This window comes from Porites lutea, chromosome 6, assembly GCF_958299795.1.
Source record: "Porites lutea chromosome 6, jaPorLute2.1, whole genome shotgun sequence".
NCBI classification, from domain to species: domain Eukaryota; kingdom Metazoa; phylum Cnidaria; class Anthozoa; order Scleractinia; family Poritidae; genus Porites; species Porites lutea.
In genome coordinates, this window is record NC_133206.1 from 26,373,947 (window position 1) to 26,394,363 (window position 20,417).

Sequence of the window (20,417 nt, forward strand, 5' to 3'; positions counted from 1 at the left end):
CGCGTGGCGGGAAAAATTACTTCCGGTCACCGTGCCAGACGCTTCCATAGTCCTTGCGTGAAGTCCCCATTGCTTCATTTCATACTCTGGGAGGATTGACACGAGTCTGCATGTTATTACTGGATTATTGAGATTTTCTTAGTATTCTATTTCCCAACACTCTTACTTGCACTCATTGTTTAATATAGGCGTGGGAGCATTAATCTCGCCGCTTCTCTCGAGTTTCCACCTCGGGGAACATAGAAAAACCCATTCCCTACAGGCTAAAGCCTTCTAAAACTATAAAACCTGTCGCTTGAAACAAATTTATTAAGTCGTTGAAGCCTGGAATATCATAGCCCAGTGGAGTTAAGACAACAGAACCGATTCGGGCGGCGAAGATCCCTCAGTTGACGTTTCCGTGAAGCATCAACGGGAAAGGTGAAAACAAAACGTTTTAGTTCATTAAGAGTATCCCATTCTAAGGTATTGGAACTCAGGTGAACTTGAGCCAACCGAGCTGATGCCCCTGCTAGGTTGAGAACTATAGCCAGTAAGTTAGTAGCACAAAGCCATATATCACTGAATCCAAGCCACATGATCTTGTAGCTTCAGAAAACAATATCAGCTGTCGTAGACGCTCGTCAATCGCCTGGAGGGTTCCGCTGTCCAGACAAGCAGACTCGCATACCCCGCCCACGATATCTGTTGGCATGGAAAACATCAGGCCCTCTCAACAGGCTCGCAATCTTGGCGTGATTTTTGACGACACAATGTCATCTTCACCTCATGTTAATACAATAGTTAAGGGTGCCTTCTATCACATACGAAATATTTCTAAAATAAGAAAATATATCAGTACAAGTACAACAGAAATTCTAATTCACAGTTTTGTTTGCTCGAAGTTGGACTTTTGTAATTCTCTTCTTTTTGGTGCCCAAAAACGGGACATAGCTAAGTTGCAGTCCGTTCAGAATGCGGCTGCTCGAATTATCGCCGGTCTCAAAAAACGAGATCACATCACCGAGACTCTAAGAGATCTTCACTGGCTTCCTGTTGAGGAGAGAATTGTTTTTAAAATAAATTTAATAACTTTTAAAACATTGAATGGCTCCGGTCCCCGTCAAGCAAGGACATTACGGTCATCAAGCGATCATTTACGCCTTGAAGAACCAAATTTTAACATGAAAACTTATGGCCAGCGAGCGTTTTCCGTTGCTCCCCCCCGACTATGGAACAAGCTCCCCTTTGAATTCGAGCTTGTTCTGATGTTAATCTTTTTATATCTAGGTTGAAATCGTTTCTTTTTAAAATGGTATATGACATTTAGTTTCGTCATATTTGTTTTTGTTTTTGATTTTGTTTTTTTTTTGTTTGTTTGTTTTTTGTTTCTTTCCTTTTTAAGAAGTGTACAGTAGGGTTATATGTAAGCTTGTACTTAATGATATTCTTATGTCCTTTTTTACATTGTAAAGCGCGTAGAACAGCGATGTATAAGCGCTATATAAATTCCATTATTATTATTGTGAAAGGTTTGAACCCAGGAGTCATTTCAAAAGGTTGAGTTTGATCGTCCGGGTGAACGTAGTCCTGAATAGTACTGTTGTTGTTGACAGTGACTGACGTTTCGACAACCTGTGCGGTAGTCATCTTCACCGTACATCAGAGGCACCTCTGAAACTATTACACGTATGTTACAACCTTACAATATACGTGTTACGCACAAACCGATAACCACTTTACGGCGACTGCTTCCTAATGTCAAGGACAAAGACAAACCGGAGGACAGACAGGGAGCAGTATACAAGGTCAAATGCTGCGACTGCCAGGCTTCTTACATTGGTGAAACCGGCAGAAACCTAAGAACGCGACTGACCGAACACAAACGCGCGACGAGGAATGGTGACGTCATCAATCACATTCGCTGAGCATCATTTAAAGACGAAATATCAAATTGACTGGGACTCTGCGACATGTATGACGTATTCTACAGACAACTATCAACGTCTTACTTTAGAAAGCTGGTTTACTAACTTAGAACAAACGCCACTGAATCGTAGCCAACAGTTACCAGCGCCGTACAAACGACTTATTGACGAGATCAAGCAAAACTAACTACGAGAGAACAACTGGATAACTGACAATTTGACTAACAATAGACGACTGTTTAACTGTGACAATAGACGGATCGAAACGCACCAATCACTGATTACGAGTCTTCATAGCCAATAACATCACGGCTTAACTGACAGACGACAATAACATCGCGACATAATTGACCAATCAGATCAATAACCAGAGTATAATACCATCAACTGACGTGGTACAACTCACTTTGACTCTGAAGATGACTACCGCACAGGTTGTCGAAACGTCGGTCACTGTCAACAACAACAGTCCTATTCAGGACTACGTTCACCCGGACGATCAAACTCAACCTTTTGATTATTATTATTATTATTATTATTATTATTATTATGGAGTTACCGCCTTTCTCTTATAACTGCAGCGTTGGCAGAACCGAAAATCAAAGTCATTCGCATGACTACAACATTGACATCTTACAGAAACAACACACAGGTTAGCCACCCTTGAAAGGTCGTACAAAAAATGGATCAAAATGGAAAAAGAAACATCATAAGAAGCACGAAAACATTTTTATTGTATTCGTCCACCGTTTGAGGCTTAGAGTAAGGCGCGCGATTAAGATCTTCTTGTATCTGACCATTACGGCAATCAATGTACAACAAACACAGGATTCCTGATGAACGAAAGAAATTGGTTGCCACTAATCCTGTTGATTGAAAGACAAAAGGAGAAATCTTCAAACCGAAAAGAAGTGTGTTGTAATGGAAATACGAGCAACCACGCTGGATCCCAAAGTAGGCTCTACTTTTTTCAGCCAACAAAAGGTGGTCATGTCCAGACCTCTCGTCATGGACGGTTTGATAAGATTGTCGGCTAACATACCGGGGCAAGTGAGAGTGTCGTCCAACTTGAATGGAGCATTAACCATCCAAAGATTAAGGAAACGGGCGTCATGACCTAGCCTTTGCTGGTTCAACAATCAATAATAGTACGAGGTGGGGTAGACGAACCTAACCAACGTACACTACCACGGATATAGCACCAGAGTGGATCCTATCAAGCAATGTCTTGCGTTCAAACTTAGCAAAAGGTCTACATGAAAGATTATTTTTAAATTGAGTGGGTAGCGGGCGAGCTGAGTCATGCGCTTTCCCTTTGAAGTTACCACTAAAGGAACGAAAAAGTCCTCAACCGATACTTTGTTCCAAATCTAGCGCAAGACCCGAAGTTGCTGAGGAGTCGGATCATCGCCAAAATCTCTTCCCAGCTTTCCACGTGGGTGTGTAGTTCCCCAGCTCGAAAGTGATCTGGGCCTCTAAACTGTAATTCTAAGACACTCCCAGGGCCATCAACCAGAATGAATTTATGGAGTCTTCATCGGTATTGTTGTAACCCCCTCACTGCCCCCAGAACGATCTCTCCATTGAAAAACCCAGTGAACATATTGAGGTGGTGAATGAACACCAGCTAAGAGAGCAACGTCAAAAAATTGGTCGAGATCGCATCCCTATGCCAAGTGAAAAGTACCCTGGTAAAAATACAAAGGGTAAGAATGTTTGAGTGAGAATGTCAAACAACTAGCTATAACGTTTCCGCAATTGTATTTCGCTGCAGCCTAAAGGTTGAGAAAAGGAGACTTGGCGATAATGATAGTCAAAGAAAACAATCATTCGTATGGCAAAAACAAGTATTTATTCTCCAAGTATCACTGATCAACGAGATTGTTGTACACATAAACAAGTTCAGTTCAGCTACTTTTTTTCCTATTACTATTCGCAGCATTTTGCCCTACCCGGGAGTATGACGCCCATATCTCTCTTCCGTTTATAACAAGTCAACCTAGTATGATCAAACTTCTGGCAATAATAGCAACGAATAGGTATATAGGGGGCTAGGTCCACCTCAGATCTCGGTCTGCTGAAACTCGTCCTTGACGGTTTTGCGCCGGTTACTCTTCTCAACCTTCGCCATAATATCTAGGATTTTTTCCTGATCCTTATCCACTAAGAAAGGTAAAAGTTATTCGCAAAACTGTTCTAGAAATCAGAACAGCTATTTAGTTTGGAACGGACGGTCTCACTCGTTAGTCTGTAATAATTCGCCTTCTCATTTATGTATCATGAGCGGCAGTCTTTATGGCTTCCAGCATTTCCATCGCCTCAAAACAAGAGAACTCGGAAATCGGACGAGAAGCCAAGTTTGTAGACTGCGAGCAGTCCGTCTTTTCTCTTAAGATCCGTCGAGTTCTCAGACATGGTGCGTTTTGGCACAAAGAACGCTTTAAGCCAAAAAGGGACTGGGGCGAGACGATTATGTTTCTTCCGTCTCGGGCTTACGCCCTCGTTTCTCGCGGCTGGCGGCTTCGCCGCTCGCGCGTCCTAGCCGAGCGACTTTGAAGAAAATAAGAGACTGCTCGCAGTCTACCAATAAAGGGAGTCGGTCATACAAAATCGGAGAACAGCCATTAAACACCAAGCGTTCAGTGTAATACTATTAAGGACCCCTATCGCTAAAAACACAGTTCATCATTTCGAGCTCCACAGTGATTCTTGTAAACATTTTAATTACAAGTGATCACCACAAGGTCCTTCACCAAAAGAACAAGACTCTGTGGGAGCGTATATTTGGACGTCGATGTATTACGCGAGTGTGAAGTTGTTTATGCGTATTAGGGATGTGTGAGTAGTGCAGTAGAGTTGTATACTTTAGGGGTTGGTTGAGATGTGTGAAGTGGAAGGCGGGGAGTTATATTGGACGTGGATTGATTGGTAAGATAATGGCTGTAGTTTGTTAATCATTGAAACTGGTTTCTTGTAGAATTTAATATGAAGTAACAAAAAATGATTTCTTTGGAAGGTAAAAGTGATTTAAGGTGTCGCAGTTAGGTAGTTGGGAGTACTGTACAGTACCGCAAATGATCCCCAACCGCAAATGATCCCCAAAATGGACCGCAAATGATCGTCGACCGCAAGTGATCCCTTAACTCGACCGCAAATGATCCCGTGAAAACTTGAGGAATGGAATGGATTTTATGGGACTGATTACAAAAAAGGACTGATTATAAAAAAAAAACCTTTTTCTCTCGCTTTTTAAAGAAAAAGGCAAGGAGGACGCTACATCTCAGGTCAATTTATACAAGGCGAAAAAAAAATTGAATAAATCTGAAAAGGTATGGTATTAACCGTATACTTCTCCCTTTGTCGATTGCTTCAATTTTTTTTTTCAAGAATGTTTCGTCTTTTGAAAACTTTAAGACAGGCAGGACGTTACGCAGAAAAAACTCAAGCTCAACTTTTCTACTGAGGAATCCAAAGCCGGGCACCCTCTACATAACAAGAGCTTTATTGACTTTACTGATCTTTTTGAAAGCGTGAAATTAATCAGCCAGAATATTTAATTTTGATTTTTCTCTGAAATGTTAATTTTACGTGATAAACAGCAAGACATTTGTTCGTAACTTAGGTACCCGTTACGGAACAAGGCATGATTTAACATAAACATAAGTCAAAATGCCCCCGAACTTATCAATGTCCACAGGTTTCGATTTATTTCGAAATAGCAACTTTCTTACAGCTCATGAACGTGTTGTGAATAGTTATATTGGCGCTAATATAAGCGGTAGTTATCGCGTGACAAAACATCGTAGGAAACCGTCACATTCACGTACTAAAAGAAAGTCGCTTACGATTATTCGGATCCAGGAGGCACTTTTGAGAAAATTAAACAACCTAAAACCCTTATTTAGCAGCAATGAAGAGCACTGCATTTCAAAAGAGGTCAAAGGAAATGCTCTTGCATCAAAGGGCAAATCATGCCGACCAGAAGCAACAATAACCAGGGGCACCCAACGACAATTTTCGGAAAATATCTGTTCGGAAGACGATTTGAGATCTAGAATTTTCGGAACATTTGTTGTAAAATTTCTTGCTTGCCTGCCTCTCCTAGGATTTTCGAACATCTAAAAAATGGCATGACTGCCTATTTTTGACCTATTTTTACCCTAAAATGGTCACCTTGAATTTTTGGGAGCCTTTTTTCTGACTGGAATTTTCGAAAAGGTAAGTTTTGATCCCTATAATTTTCGGATCACTAGACTTTCAGCTAGGAAATCCGAACAGATGAAAAATTTTTAGGGGATAAAAATATGCCTATATCTACCGTTTAAATACTAAAACACGTTTAACAATGCTATGTTTAAGTGGTTTTGACCTATATTCTCGTTGGGTGCTCCTGAATAATCGCAGAAAATGCGTGTCATGACCTCTCAGTATGAAATAAGCGGCTAAAATCACATTTGCTCAGTCAAAACGTTTTCTTCAGAGGTATAATCTACCTGCCAGAGCCGGAAAAAAGTCATTGGAACAAGCAGTATTTTAGCATGAGGTAAAAGTCGTGTTGCCTACTGACTTCGTTTTTACGCTTGAATGATTTTTTCATTCAGTTTTTAATCATATATTTACTTGAGAAGTAAAATTTAGCTTTTAATCTGACTTATTGTAATAATAATTAATCGACAGGATGATCCACTAACTTGAGTCCAAGTCATTCCTATTTTTCTTTCGGGATCATTTGCGGTCGACTTTGGGGATCACTTGCGGTCGAGGATCGTTTGAGGTCCATTTTGGGGATCATTTGCGGTCTCGGGATCATTTGCGGTTGGGGATCATTTGCGGTACTGTACAGTACTAATTTTGGTTTTGAAGAGATAGTGTAGTTACAGTCTGTTGAAATGAAGTGGTGGAAGTGAAAGATCTTATCGATAGTCGAAAACATGCTAGTCTTCAACTTAATTTAAACGTTGTTATGCTTTCTGTTTAGGATTGTTCGTCGTTTATTTTTGATAATATCTGTATGCAGAGAACGTGGATAAGGGATCTTTCATTTAATACAGAGAAGAGGGTATGAAGATGTTGAGGGTGAGGGGTGGGAGAAGGGGCTAGATTTTGTGTCTGTTCGGGGGATTTGAAAAATCGGTGAGGTCAAGAGGGAAGGCGTAAAATCTTGATATAGAACTAAGGGCCTGATTATGTGTGTTATGATTATTTCTGTGTTATATAAATTAACTTTCTCACAAGAGAGTCGGAGTCGCGTTACAAGCAACCGTTGAGACTTTGTATGAAAAATAAGATACTGAGGTCTGCGAACGCTAAATATCATTATTCTTACTTTTTTTTTTTAATAAAGGAGACTTACCTTTGATGTATTCCTGTGTTTTTTGGTGTAAATTCATCGATCGAGTCGGGTTTTTTGGCTGTTATTGTTTGACCCTTGTCACTCTCTTCATAATACGAAGTAAAGGGAGCACAGAAAAGCAGCCGGCGGTCCAGACCTTGTCTACTCGAAGGCGCTTTGCGGCCCGAAAACCCATCCAATCGCAGGCAAACTTCCATCATCGCTGCAACGCATTAAACGTTTAGAAGCGAAACATCCCCACGCATGTTGCTAGAAATGAACATTTCCTCGAGCCATGTCCAAAATACCTTCTTTCTCCAGACACTGTGACACGGCAACTGGACACGGGGCGCTGGCTCCGAGGTCAAATTTCCCTCGACGGAGGGTGGTTCAGTCTAATGAACTGAAATTTAATTTCAAGATTTTTAGTTCGTTTTCACGTGAGAATGATCATTCTTTGGGTTTATAATTTTAACGTGTAAAACTGTTATTGATATCCAAACAACAACAACAATTACAGTAAACGTTTTTTGCGGGTTTTCTTTGTTGACTGAGCCACCCTTGGTCGAAGGAAATTTGACCTCGGAGCCAACGCCCCGTGGGCTCCTCTCGTGGGCGCTTGATAAAGTTTCAAGGGCAGAATTCATGATCCTTAAGGTTAAAGCTTACCGCCAAAAACTCACTTTGAAGTAATATTCTGATTATTATCTGACAAGTTTAGTGAATAAAGTGAATAAAATTGAGACAATTCTGTTTACCCAATAGGTATTGAAAAAGGGGTAACACTGATTTAGGATATGAAATGAAAATAAATTAGCTGGATGAACAGAAAAGTTGTCTGAGTGTCCCTCTAACAGCTCGCCTTACTTCCCTGACCTTCCAGCAGTAAAGAAACGGGTTTAACGATGAGTTGAAATAGACTAAAGAAAGGGTTAATTGCCTTACAAGGTACAGCGATATGTCCATCCCTCTCTGGGTTGTCAAAGCAACAGCTACGCCGTGAAGCAGGTAGCAAATAAACAGTGTTCCTTGAACCCAGAGTGCAGTGTAAACTGCCTTTCTGTATTTAGCTATGATAAGTGATTGACTTGGTGGCCCTTGACCGCAGCTTTCAAGGGCAGAATGCAGTGAGAGGCATCTCTTAAACTTTATTTCACCTCCCTAGAAGACACAGATCTCACAGGATTGCCTTAAACTAGGTGGGTGTGAATACCTCTATGATGTAATCTTCGCACTTAATTTCGAGTGTTTAGAATAGTCAGAAAGAGCACACCAGCCTTGGCGTTTGGCATATATCTGGCCAATATCAAAAAAGGACAAAGAGATACAGCCATTGTAAAACTTGAAAAGTTCAAGTAAGAAATGTATGAATCAAGATTGTATCCGGAGGGTGACGAACCATGGGAAATCAGGACCAAAATTTGGTCGTATTTAATACGAAAAATTGAACTAAAATGGGAATACTCAGGCTCCGGTTGTGGTAGGGAGAATGACATGCATCCTTGGAGAATTATTCAATATCATGGGTTTCTGCATGTAAAATTCCCAATGTGTCCCGAGGTGGGTGGGTGGGTGGGGGTGGAGCTAACTTACCCTGAGATCAGGCTCTATTTTCGTTTCGCTTTGAAAATTACATTCCGGCGGGCAAGACGAAACGAAAAGAGAGCCTGATACAAACCTTCTACGAAACGTCTGCTTTCCACTTTTTTGATTGATTGACATTTGCCGAATCAGCCAACCAAAATTACTTCCTTTCCTTGTTTTTCTAGTATGCAAATTTTTCACGCGTGGGTTAAATGCAGACTGGCTGACTTAAAAAAAGCTTATCTGTTAACTTTTCAGATAAAAATAAAACAGTCAGCACAATCACATTTAACTTCTTGCCAAATTACGGAGATCTCGAAGGCTTTTTCTGTTGGCGTAGAAGGTAAAAAGTTTTCGAAAAGACGGCGACACGATGTTCTACTTTTTGGCTAGGCGCGCTCGAATTTAAAATACTGAAATTTCTATTTTTATGTTGCCTTAATATTTTCCTCGACAATTTTCCCCGATTTTCAGTACATAAATTTTCAAAAACATAAGCAAACAGCCAACCCCTGAGCGAGGACACCAGTTTTCCTGGTTTATTTTTTACAAAAAGCGAAGGCAAACAAGGTGAATATGAACCATATAAATTTTCTGAATTTCCATCGCACATGTTAAGGCACATTTTCCTACCATAAGACTATAAAACAATAAAAAAGACAGCAAAATCGATCCTTCTCTCCGCCGACGACGGATCATTCACGAAAACAACCACGCGAGGAATAAGCGCTTTCCACTTCCGGCGTTTCGGACAGCCAATCAGATCTTGTGGCATTGTTCTAACAGCCAATCAGCGTTACGGCCAAAATTTGGCCGTAACGAGCACAAACGTGAGAGAGCTTGTATCAGGCCCAATTTTAGCGGTAGCCGTTAGAGAGAATGTATGAGTACCGCTAAAATTGGGTTAAGCTAACTCGACATCTCCTACTCTCTCTAGAGCAGAAAAAAAGGCATTTTTCTTGGAAAGAAAAAAGTGCGACTTTTTTTTTCTTTTAATTGTAACTGAAGCACTTAGTAATCTAGTATTATTCAAAACTATTTAGGCTAAACAGGTTCTTATCAAAATTTTAGGTTCTTATTATATATGCAGGTTTTTACTGTAATTAAACAGGAACGAAGTGTAAACATTCGACTCCACCATGTCGAATTCGAAACTTAATGTACTTATTTGCATAAAAGATATATTCACACCTGTCTTCTGACAAGTTGTTAAAACCCGGCGAACAAAGAAAAATATAATGGGAAAAAATTATTGGGAAAACATTTTGAATCCCTCATGATCCTTAAGTTTAAAGCTTACACCAAAAACTCACTTGAAAGTAATATTCTGCTTATTATCTGAAAAGTTTAGCGAATAAAATTTGTGACAATTCCGTTTACACAATAGGTATTGAAACAGGGGTAACATATTTAGGATATGAAATGAAAAAAAATTAGCTGGATGAACAGAAAAGTTGTCTGAGTATCCCTCCAACAGCTCGCCTTACCTCCCTGGCCTTCCAGCAATAAAGAAACGGGTTTAAAGATGAGTTGAAATAAACTAGAGTAAGGGTGAATTGCCTTACAAGGTACAGCGATATATGCATCCCTCTCTGTGGTGTCAAAGCTACAGCTATGCTGTGAGGCAGGTAACAAGTAAACAGAGTTCCTTGAACCCACAGTCCACTGTACACTGCCTTTCTGTATTTAGCTATGATAAGTGATTGACTCGGTGGCCCTTGACCGCAGTTGTGGCCCTGCAGCGTTGTATGAATCTGGTTATGGTGCAGAGTAAAGATTATTTTTGTGTACGAAAACACTGAGATCAGCAGGCAGAGAGCTATCGTTATGTAGGCAGAATATTGATATATAGAAGGATTCCAAAAGTAGCTTGATGTGCAGACAATGGACAAAACCCACATAACGATTACAGCTGTATATGCTCTCTTCAAAGTTATAACTTGTCTGTATCTGAGCCCTAGCGACAAGGCGAGAAGTCTGTCCACGCTTATTGCAGCAACTGTTACTAAAGACTCCGCGCACAAAATAGTTCCCGTAAAAGCAAGTATTAACTGTGTGTTAAGGCAAACATCCCATGTTTCGTTGACTACAGACATAAAATAAACAACGCACAGAGGCTCCGCAATGATACCAACACAGAGATCAGTTATCGCTAGGTTACAATACATGAGTTTGAAAGGTGGGTGAAGTGAAGATTCTTTGCGTAAGGCAACTAGGATCAGAGTGTTCCCAAGAAATGCAAAAGTGGCCAGTAAAGTATTTACCACTGAAAGAAAAATAAGCTCATTATGAACTTGCCCAGCAGTAAAACGTTTCGAGCAATATAGGTCTCTGATCATTTTCTCGGTTAAGTATTCAGTAAAATTTGTTGGTTCTGCCATTTCTCAGGAGTCTCCGCAAAGTCAAAAATGGAACAAGTTTGCTGTTCTTCAGGACATATATGTCATTTTATTAGCTGCAAAATTAGCACCTGTCTAGGTTAATCCATATAAGGAACAAAGAAGTTAATTTTGATTGGTTCCACTGTATTTTGTGGTCTTGGATCTGTTTTTATATCTAATTCACAGATTTTAACACGGTGGAACGAAAAATTCTCCCTAGAGCGATCATACTGAAAAAAAATCTCAGTTTTTTGGGCGACTCCCCTTTCTAGTAAAAAAGGAACGAGAAAGAAATAACCCTCAGAAAAATGATATGATATTGTTTCACTGTCAGTTGGTTAATTATAATTACTGTCATTTAGGGCTTTTCTCAGCGTATCCTGTGTTTCACCTTATCTTTACATCTAATTGTTGTCGTGGATAGGCGTCATTATGCACACAACTTCTCAAACTGAGAAAATAAAAAGAACTTAGTTTCTTAAGAGTGTTTGGAAATCAGATGGCAAATTCCATATTTTCTGAGTCCTTATTTTTCCCATGTTTTGAAATAAGTAATAATACACACCTGTCACAGTACTTCAAATACAATATCAAACATCTCGAATTCCACCTAAAACACTCCCACATCTTTACGCCAAAATTTGACAGTTTTCTGTACAAGAACCTGTTTAGCCCAGAAGTGGAAACAGGTTCTTATTTTCTAAAACCTAGAAAAAACTGATTCTGTATCCTTGGGCGAAGAAGATAAATCAACATTCAGGATCCTCTTTGGAGACATTAGGTGCCTTATTACTCCAACTTCAATTGTAATAGTATAAAGGTTTTACCTAAGGAACGATCTGAATACCACTAAATACTCTTAGCTATAATACTTCAAAGTATTCCGCACAGTACAAAAAATGAAGAAAATCTTGGTCTTCAAAAGTTAGCTAACTTCGTAGGAAGAGCTCAACAGTTAAAGTTTTAATTTGTTAGAAATTGAGCTACAAATTACAAAAGGTGGCGCCCGTTTATCGAATATCATGAAAATGTTTGACCAATGACAGCTGGCATATCGCTTGAAATTTGCGGGGGATTAACCCAGTGTTGACGACTTCTTTCGTGGGTGCTTGATCAAGTTTAAAGGGCAGAATGTAGTGAGAGTCATCGTTAAAGAAAAAAAAGAAACTGGCATATCGCTTGCAGGGTTTTCGGTAGCAGTTGGATGTACCGGATGCAGTGGTTCAGCTGGTCCGGGGGCATGCCCCCCCCCCCCCCCCCCCCCAAAATTGGACTCTCTAAAATGCAATTTCCTGCGTTCTCTGGACCGGAATTGGGTAACCGGGAAGGTCTTTTAAGGCGTTATATAAAAAATGCTCACGAAAAAATATACATGTGTATGGTTTCAAACGTTGTGCTACTGCCGTGCTAAGCTGGCTCGACTGTAGCTCGACTGCAGCAAGACATTAGCACGTCTTGGTTTCAGACATCGAATTTAATTCAGTCGAATAGAACGGCTGTTGCCAAAAACAAAACACAAAAATAAAAAAACGATTCGGCAAAGTTTTAAATGTATTCTAGTGTATTCGTACTTTGTAATTTGCCGCAGCGCAACGTTTTGAAACCAAGTTGAGTTACTGCCTTGCTAAAGCTGAGTCGAATTTAATCTGTTTAATTCGATTAGTTTTGTTCGGCACGGCAGTAGCACGACGTTTGAAACGGGCCTAATATTAAGAGAGGAGAGATATCTTAGTGAAATGGTCGATAACTTAATTAATATGCAAACCATAAATATATTGGCCCCATACATAGACTATTTACCCGAATTTCTACCGATCAAATTTAACATTTCAACAAAGGTTTTCAGGGGCGGATCTAGGGGGAGGGTGCAGGGGGTGCGCACCCCTCCCTGAGATGACCTGCGGTGTTCTAATACAACTGGTATTCTGCAAAAAAAAAAAAAAAAGAACTATGTGGTTTATTGGTGTTGAAGTAGAGCAAGAGATGAGTGCACCTCCTCCTAAAAAAAATCCTGGATCCTCCCCTGGTTTTGGTTTTTGGAATTTACGACGGTCGTGATTTATTTTCTAGCTTGCTGACCCAAACATCGAGCAGCTACTGAGCTACGCTGAAAACCTTTTTTAGTTCTCCATGCTCTCGTGCAAAATGCAAAGGCGGCTTCGGCGATACTATGCAAGAGAACGGCTTATAAAACTAAGAGTTTCAATTTGAGAGTAAATGCTGGCGTTAGAGCCGGGGTTGGGGCATTTGCAAATTTTGCGCTGCCCGGGGGCCGAACATTTGCCAACCCCGGGGCCAACCCCGAGCTTTTGACACGCACGCGGTTTCCTATCAGAATATAACTACACAGAGGATTTTACTTGAAACACAAGCAGATTGGCTCATTTGTCAAGGATGGGAAAAAATTGAAGAGGTTTGTAAAGGCATGTTCTCGATTTTATGCATGCATTTCTTCATTGCTCATCAAGCCAGAATCGACATAGCGAAACTCGGGAGCTATCGACGTGAATCAACGTTTTTTTGGTTGTTGAATCAAATTTCTCTTGATATTATTTGAAGAACCCCCTTTCATATTTATAAAACTATTCATTGCAGTTAACTTTACAGCGCACTATTCATTTTTAAAATGTCAATAATTTTATAACAATACTAAAACCATAAACTGGTGTCGTCACGGCGTGAAGTCTCAATTAGAATAGCACAAAAAATCGCACATTAAAATGCTTAAAATGGCACTATTCAACAGTGCGATTAATGAAAAATGTTGGAGTGTTGCCCTTTTTTTCCTTCCCATCCTGGGAGATTTGACAGCTCAAGAGTCCTTACCCCCCCGGGAATTTGCCATCCAAGGCCAAAAAAAATGCTTATGCCCGGGGGTTGGGGAGTGCTGAGCGCAGCTGAAATTGACTGATGCATTAATTTTTAGTAACGGCTTCTTTATATTTTTTTAGATTGCTCTATAACCCTATGGAAATAATTTCATCGAGGTCACGAACGGTTAAGTGATGAATCCCGAGGAAGATAAGATATTTTTATGTGTTTGGCTGCTCTACTATGTCAACAATTTTTGCCGATTTGCGAATGGAGGTGTGAAGATATAGACGCAAGGATAGTAACGGGTTTAATGTGGTGCTCGAGACGTTTTCTTTTGACTTAAAGGTTTAAAAGCAATTGGACCCGTCGGTAGCTTGCGTAGCAGGCGCTTTCCAACGCGGCCGTAAAATTTTACAGTTTTTAAAATTGCCCCAAGCTTTTCTTTCCTCGAAACGGATAACCTGCGATCAGGCTTTTTTTTTCTCAGAGGAAAAATTCTCTCCATGAAGGAGGATTTGATCGATATCCCACCCCCATTTATTAAACGAATTGGCAAATAGAGCAGCCAAAGACATATAAATCTCTCGTCTTCTCCCGAGATTCATCACTAAAACGCTCTGGATCAATGACCTTGATGAATACCTTTACAAGCAAATGAAGACGTCCACGTGCGTTTTACGATCTTTTACTTGATGTCATCGGACGGGAGCAAATACTCCGGATGATAAGAAAACCAATCGACTGCCATGCTTTTGATCTTACATCCGACAAATTTTGCCTTTTTCCAGCCATTGGAGAGAATAGTGTGCTGGCTCGCATACGACTCGCCAGCAATAATATTAAATCTAGCAAACGTTGTTTCCATAGTTACTCGTCCACTCGTCATGACGATATAACTTATTGATCAGTGCCGATATTTGTATAAGAGTACGCTTGCAGACAAACGCTGCGCTGACAGATGCACCACAGTAAGTAAAGGGCTGTAATAAGTCAGTGAGATGGTGACAACTTATCACTGAAAAACTGGTCAATAGATATACATATATATAATTGAAGGAATCCGGCACAGATCAAGATAACAACCCTTCCAAATTAACATTTATAGCCTTGTAGATGTACAATACTTGTTATGGGAGGTTTTCAAGCCTAACAGAGATGCTAAGGGTTACTTGCAGATGATGCTAATTAAGCTACATAAGGTAGTTTATGTGAGAAACAGGAACTGGAAGTATTTACTAGGTTTCTTAACTGTGCGAAGAATGTGAATCTGTTTTAATTTACACTGAATGCACTAAAACGGTATTCAAAGTTGAAAAACAGAATTGTCATTGAAACACCAAGGTGCCCGCGGCGGCAGACTTAAAGACGTAACAATTCTGTGGTATTACTCAAAGATAACGACGTTTTAGACTAAAGTGGTTAAGCATTCAAATCATAGTGAAAAGTGAATAACGTTTAAAAGTGTCACAAAGTTTCTACAGTTCTGATTTTCAAAGATTATAGTGGACAAAAAAAAACCACATGATTTATCATTGCAGGGTAATTTTCAGTAAGGCAAAACAATTGCATCAGATCCAAATGAGTAACAAAGTTCAACTCCCTTTTAAGTGCGTAAATATCACCCATTCACCCATATCACTTATGACAGGAGCTCAGTCATATTTCAGTGATTCATTTTTATCTTGAACCTCAGATGACTTGAATTATTTTTTTAGTCGCCATAAGATAAATGTAAGTTGTGAAATTATAGACAAGAAAAACATAGAACTGTAGCATTGACCTTTACAAACACTACAATTTGTACTACTCTATTATTAATGATGACTGGAGTCTATAGAAAGGTAAACAAGTATTACCAGTTGAAACAATAAATAGATCCTTACAAGAGTGGTAAAACTAGTCAACGGAAAGAGAGGTAATTGGGGCACTTATTCTATTTTCAAATTATTCAAAAATGTTAAAAAAATAAGGAATGCCTACACTGGGTGCCAAGAACTATTCATGCGCGGGTTTCTAGTTACGGTCAAGTCTTTACTGACCCGTGAGAAAAGTTTTTTTTTTCCTCGCCGCTTTGCCTGTCGTGACGTCGGCCTGCGACCGTCACCGAACCATCCAGCAACAGGCGAGAAAAAAATCTCTGGTACCCAGGGTAAGCAAGCTGTGCAACTTGCAGAAACAGGCCAGGGACGATTAGCTTTGACGACCAACAAGCGTTTCGAAATTTCAGCTTTTATATCTTTTCACGTCGAACAGTTTATTTCATCAAATTCAATTTTTGTCTGCGAAGCTTACTCGTGCTTCTTTGTTTTATTTTGTTTCTTTATTCAATAGACATGTTTTCAGTTGCCGCCATTGTTGCCATAATAACCGGGTCACAAGTGCTTGCTGAGTGTGACATCAAATCAGGAGCGGGTTTTGCTCTTATTGGGCATGCGTACTTGAGCCTCCCAGTGCAAGACGCCCATCAGTGTTATGAGAAATGCAAGTCGGACGAACCAAAGTGCCGTAGTTTGAATTACTATGGTGACAGCAAGTTCTGTGAGCTTAATAACGTAACCAGGACATCTCATCCGGGTGACTTGAAGGAAAATCCCGTATCTGTATATTTTGAAAGCCGATATAGAGGTAACAACCAATAGCCATGTTAGCATGGTCGATCAAGAGATTAAAAGTTCCTTAAATACAAACGCCGAGAAGTTCAGAGAAGCATCCCTTCTGCACCTGACTCACAACAGTATTGTCATCCACTTATTCTGTGCAAACCTTTCCCTAGTTTTAGAAACGAGCGAAGAGTAACCACTTAAAGTATGGCCTGAGAGGACGCTCTCTTTTGGCAATAAATATAGCTGAATATTGATTACATTCAACTCCTTCTAAGACGGACACCTTTGGGACCGGCAGTAAGTGTCCGTCTTAGATAGATGTCCGTCTTACAGAGAGTCAAATAAAGGGAGTAAAAAGAAAGGCAGGGACCAACTCTAGGTGTCCGTTTTAGGGAGGTGTTCGTCTTATAGAGGTGTCCGTTAAGAGAGAGTCGACTGTACCACCTATTTCTATTACTTGTCTCTCTTGCTTTCACCTATCCTTATTGTCCTGCATGTTATGTCAAAGAAAAGACTGAAAAAAAGAATTAAAATCTGAGTAACAGATCTTTAAAACATCCACAGTTACCACTGGTTCACAGCGGTCTGTTGCAGCCAGTTCTTGTCAAGACATTTTGCAGCGAGGGGACTCTACCGGAAATGGATTCTACTGGTTGGATTCAAATAGTACTGAGGACCCGTATGTTACGTTTTGTAACATGACCAGCGGAGGAGGTAGTACCGATACACGATTGGATCAACCATTGCTTCCGCCTTAAACCACGTTGGATTATACCTGTAGCCTCTGACCCAAGTCTTATCTTGCTTTTTCATGTTATTTTGAGGTTTGGTTGCACTGGAACTCGTAACAAAAATATTTGCTAGTGAATAAAAACCCGTTCAGACTTTGGGTAGTGTAACATACACAGCGCGGGAAACAACCCCAAAGTTCTTTTTTACCTTAGGCCTCTTAGTCTGCCCGTCGGACAGAATCTGGGGAATCGGTGGGAAAGCAGACAAAACAATGGTTTTTGTAACTGGTTTTTCAGTTTTCCTGTCTTGCATGAGCAGGACTGTCTTATGAATTAGGTGAGGAGAAACTTTCATAAAGTAGAATAAAATCGGACCAGGAAAGGCACTTTTCTCGTAAAAAAAAAAATTAAAAATGTGTTATTAATTTTTTGGGAGGTGGGGAGGGGAAAAGGAACTGCTTGTTAAATTATGATTAGGCTTCCTAAACTGACATCCAGCTCCCATTATATTTTCAATCAGTAGTCAATTAATAGACAGAATTGCCTTTCAGAAAACTGGCCCCAGTAATTATGTAACTCTGATCTTTATCTCAGTTATCATAGTTTATGCGTTGTTTTTAACAGATACTAGTGCCTCATTTGACTTGATATTTAAAGACCGCAATACTTCCAACTACCTCGAACTTGAAACGTTTTTCCCAAATCTCTCCTCGTTCACGGTGTGCTTATGGTTCAAGTCCATGGAGCGACAATTGCTTTTCTTGTCTTACGCCACGGAACCCTTCACAGACGCAATCATGATGTTTTTAAGCTCAACCGGACTATTCAGATTCCTGGTGATGAATGAGCAAACGTGAGTACATTTTGATGTGACCGAACTGACGAGGCACGATAAATTTTAGACTAAGATAGACTCTTTATTTTCATCAGTCTTAGTAGAGGGAGCAAAAAAAGGAGAGCGCGCGTGAGTCGCTATCGAAATTGAGAAGTACTCTTTGTCTACGGGTATTATCAGAAAAAAAAAAAAAATTTGAATGATATTAATAAAGAGGCCGTAGAGTAATCACTCATGAGCAGTTGTTTTGTCATATTTGTCGATCTAGGCACTGTAAGCGTGGCTGTTGAACTAGCCTGAGTATCAGGCCTTCCTAAGGGGCTAGGAGATAGGAGATTTTTTTCGCTCTCTTTCTTTTTTCGCTTCTCTCTTGCCCATTTCCCCCCAGAAACGCCTGATACTCAGGCTCCGGTTAAACAAGTAGAGCTTTCATTGTCGTAAAACCGGAACACACTGAGTTAATAGTCTAAAGCATTTTTTTTCTAGTCATGGTCATACAGGAACCTTTGAAGACAAGACTTGGCATCATTTGTGTGGTACATGGGCCAATCATGATGGTGTTGTCAGATTATTCATAGATGGTGACTGCAAACTTACTAGCAATCGAACCATCCATGGGGTAATTCCTGGCACTGGAAAGCTGATTTTGGGGCAAGACCAAGATATAATGGGAGGGGCTTTCGATTATCAGCAGAGCTTTGTAGGCGAAATGAGTCATCTGTACATCTGGAACACCGATCTGGGAACCAGCGTCATATCCACCTTGAGCATGCACTGTAAAGAGCATCCATACCCTGGTTATATTGTGAGGTGGTCTGACTTCACGGAGGCGGGGATACACGGCAATGTAACGAAGCGAAATAACTCAAGATGCTTAACAGCGCAAGACATGCTGCCATAAAGTTGAAACTGTGTCTGTAAATCAAGCTTTGAAGACAAGATCAATCAAAATTTTGCATTTGTTTTAGGTTTTTTGTGCAATTCATCACCTCTTGTTTGTTAGTTCTGCACAGTGATTAAAATTTGGGATATTGTTTTCTCTCCGTTTTAAATACTATACCTCAAACAATTTCAGGAAACCGCCGCCTGGTTAGCTCAGTTGAGAGAGAGCCGTTTAGCTGTCCGGGAGGTCACGGGTTCAAAGGCCCGGTCTTTAAATAACTGAGAAGAAAGTGCTACCTTTGTAATGACATCTGCAAACGGTTAGACTTTCTAGTCTTCTCGGATAAGGACGAAAAACCGTGGATCCTGTCTCAAAGTACTTTCACTTAACTGGTTCTTATGGAAGGTAAAAGAACCCACATCCGGCACTGTTCGAAGAGGGTAGGGGAGGTAGTCCTCGGTGGTGTGATCAATCTTTCCTGGCCTGGGTGGGTTATCTGTATAACAAGAGATCATAAAATATGGATAACCCTGATGGTCCTCCTTCAGTTGTTGTAATGCTGCCTCGTTTCTAGGCGTCTCAAGTGTAGAAAATGGAAAACGCGACTGCACGAGCCATCAAGGAGTATCGCGCAATGGACCATGGGAACGTTTAGCGTGGACGCAAAGGACCTACAGGGCGGAACCAAACTCCCAGTCGCTGTCGAATCTGCTAGAACGCGCCCGGGTACGAGGTAGTGTTGTGATGGTTACCTTTAAAAAGTGTATGGATTGATTAATCTCCATAAATGGCGGTTTAGTTCGGTGACGGAGATTTTCTACTCCTCATTTCTAGCGCCGCTTCGGCGCGAGTGAAGTTTCTTCATTATGCTCCAAGGAAACCGTCACTACTACGGGGGGGGAGGGTAAGGGGAGGAATAGGTATTACTTATCCTCAGTCGCAGTCATTTTGTGGTACTCGCGTGTTACATGCATGTGTCTCTCGAAATCGGTGCCAACCGTCCACAAATTTCTTTATAACTTAGTTGACGAAAAAGTCAGATCAGGGTCTACTCTACTAAAAATATTAAACCAATTAATTATTTGTATTATTGGTAAACTGCACATGAGAAATGGAACTCCTTGAAGGATTAAAATGGAAAGTTGAAAAGTTTTATTGATGGGCTCCTGTCTATTGTTATTATCTTTTGCCCTTTTCTCCCACACCGTCTACATTCCCGTTTCATGTAAGGTCAGTTCCCCTAATATATAGAACCAGAAAAACAATTGCTGAATTCAAGGTAAAGGAAAATAAATTTGATAAACGAGTATTTCCAAAAACGAATCACTGTCTCACTCCTTCATAGTG

The 20,417-nt window shown here is 40.3% G+C and overlaps 1 protein-coding gene across 1 annotated transcript; it reads left to right on the plus strand.

Moving 5' to 3' along the window:
• The first annotated feature begins 16,351 nt into the window (after positions 1–16,351).
• LOC140942083 (C-reactive protein-like) lies at positions 16,352–19,157 on the plus strand. Its single transcript, XM_073391064.1, has 4 exons — positions 16,352–16,643; positions 17,186–17,335; positions 17,977–18,205; positions 18,674–19,157. The coding sequence occupies exons 1-4, from the start codon at positions 16,352–16,354 to the stop codon at positions 19,086–19,088; spliced, it is 1,086 nt and encodes a 361-aa protein (XP_073247165.1). The 3' UTR covers positions 19,089–19,157.
• Positions 19,158–20,417: the final 1,260 nt, after the last annotated feature.

Coding starts and splice junctions, on each gene's coding strand:
- LOC140942083 (XM_073391064.1), top strand. CDS start 16,352: ATGTTTTCAGTTGCCGCCATTGTTGCCATAATAACCGGGTCACAAGTG. Junction 16,644..17,185: donor TTTTGAAAGCCGATATAGAG/GTAACAACCAAT, acceptor AAACATCCACAG/TTACCACTGGTTCACAGCGG. Junction 18,206..18,673: donor CTGGTGATGAATGAGCAAAC/GTGAGTACATTT, acceptor TTTTTTTTCTAG/TCATGGTCATACAGGAACCT.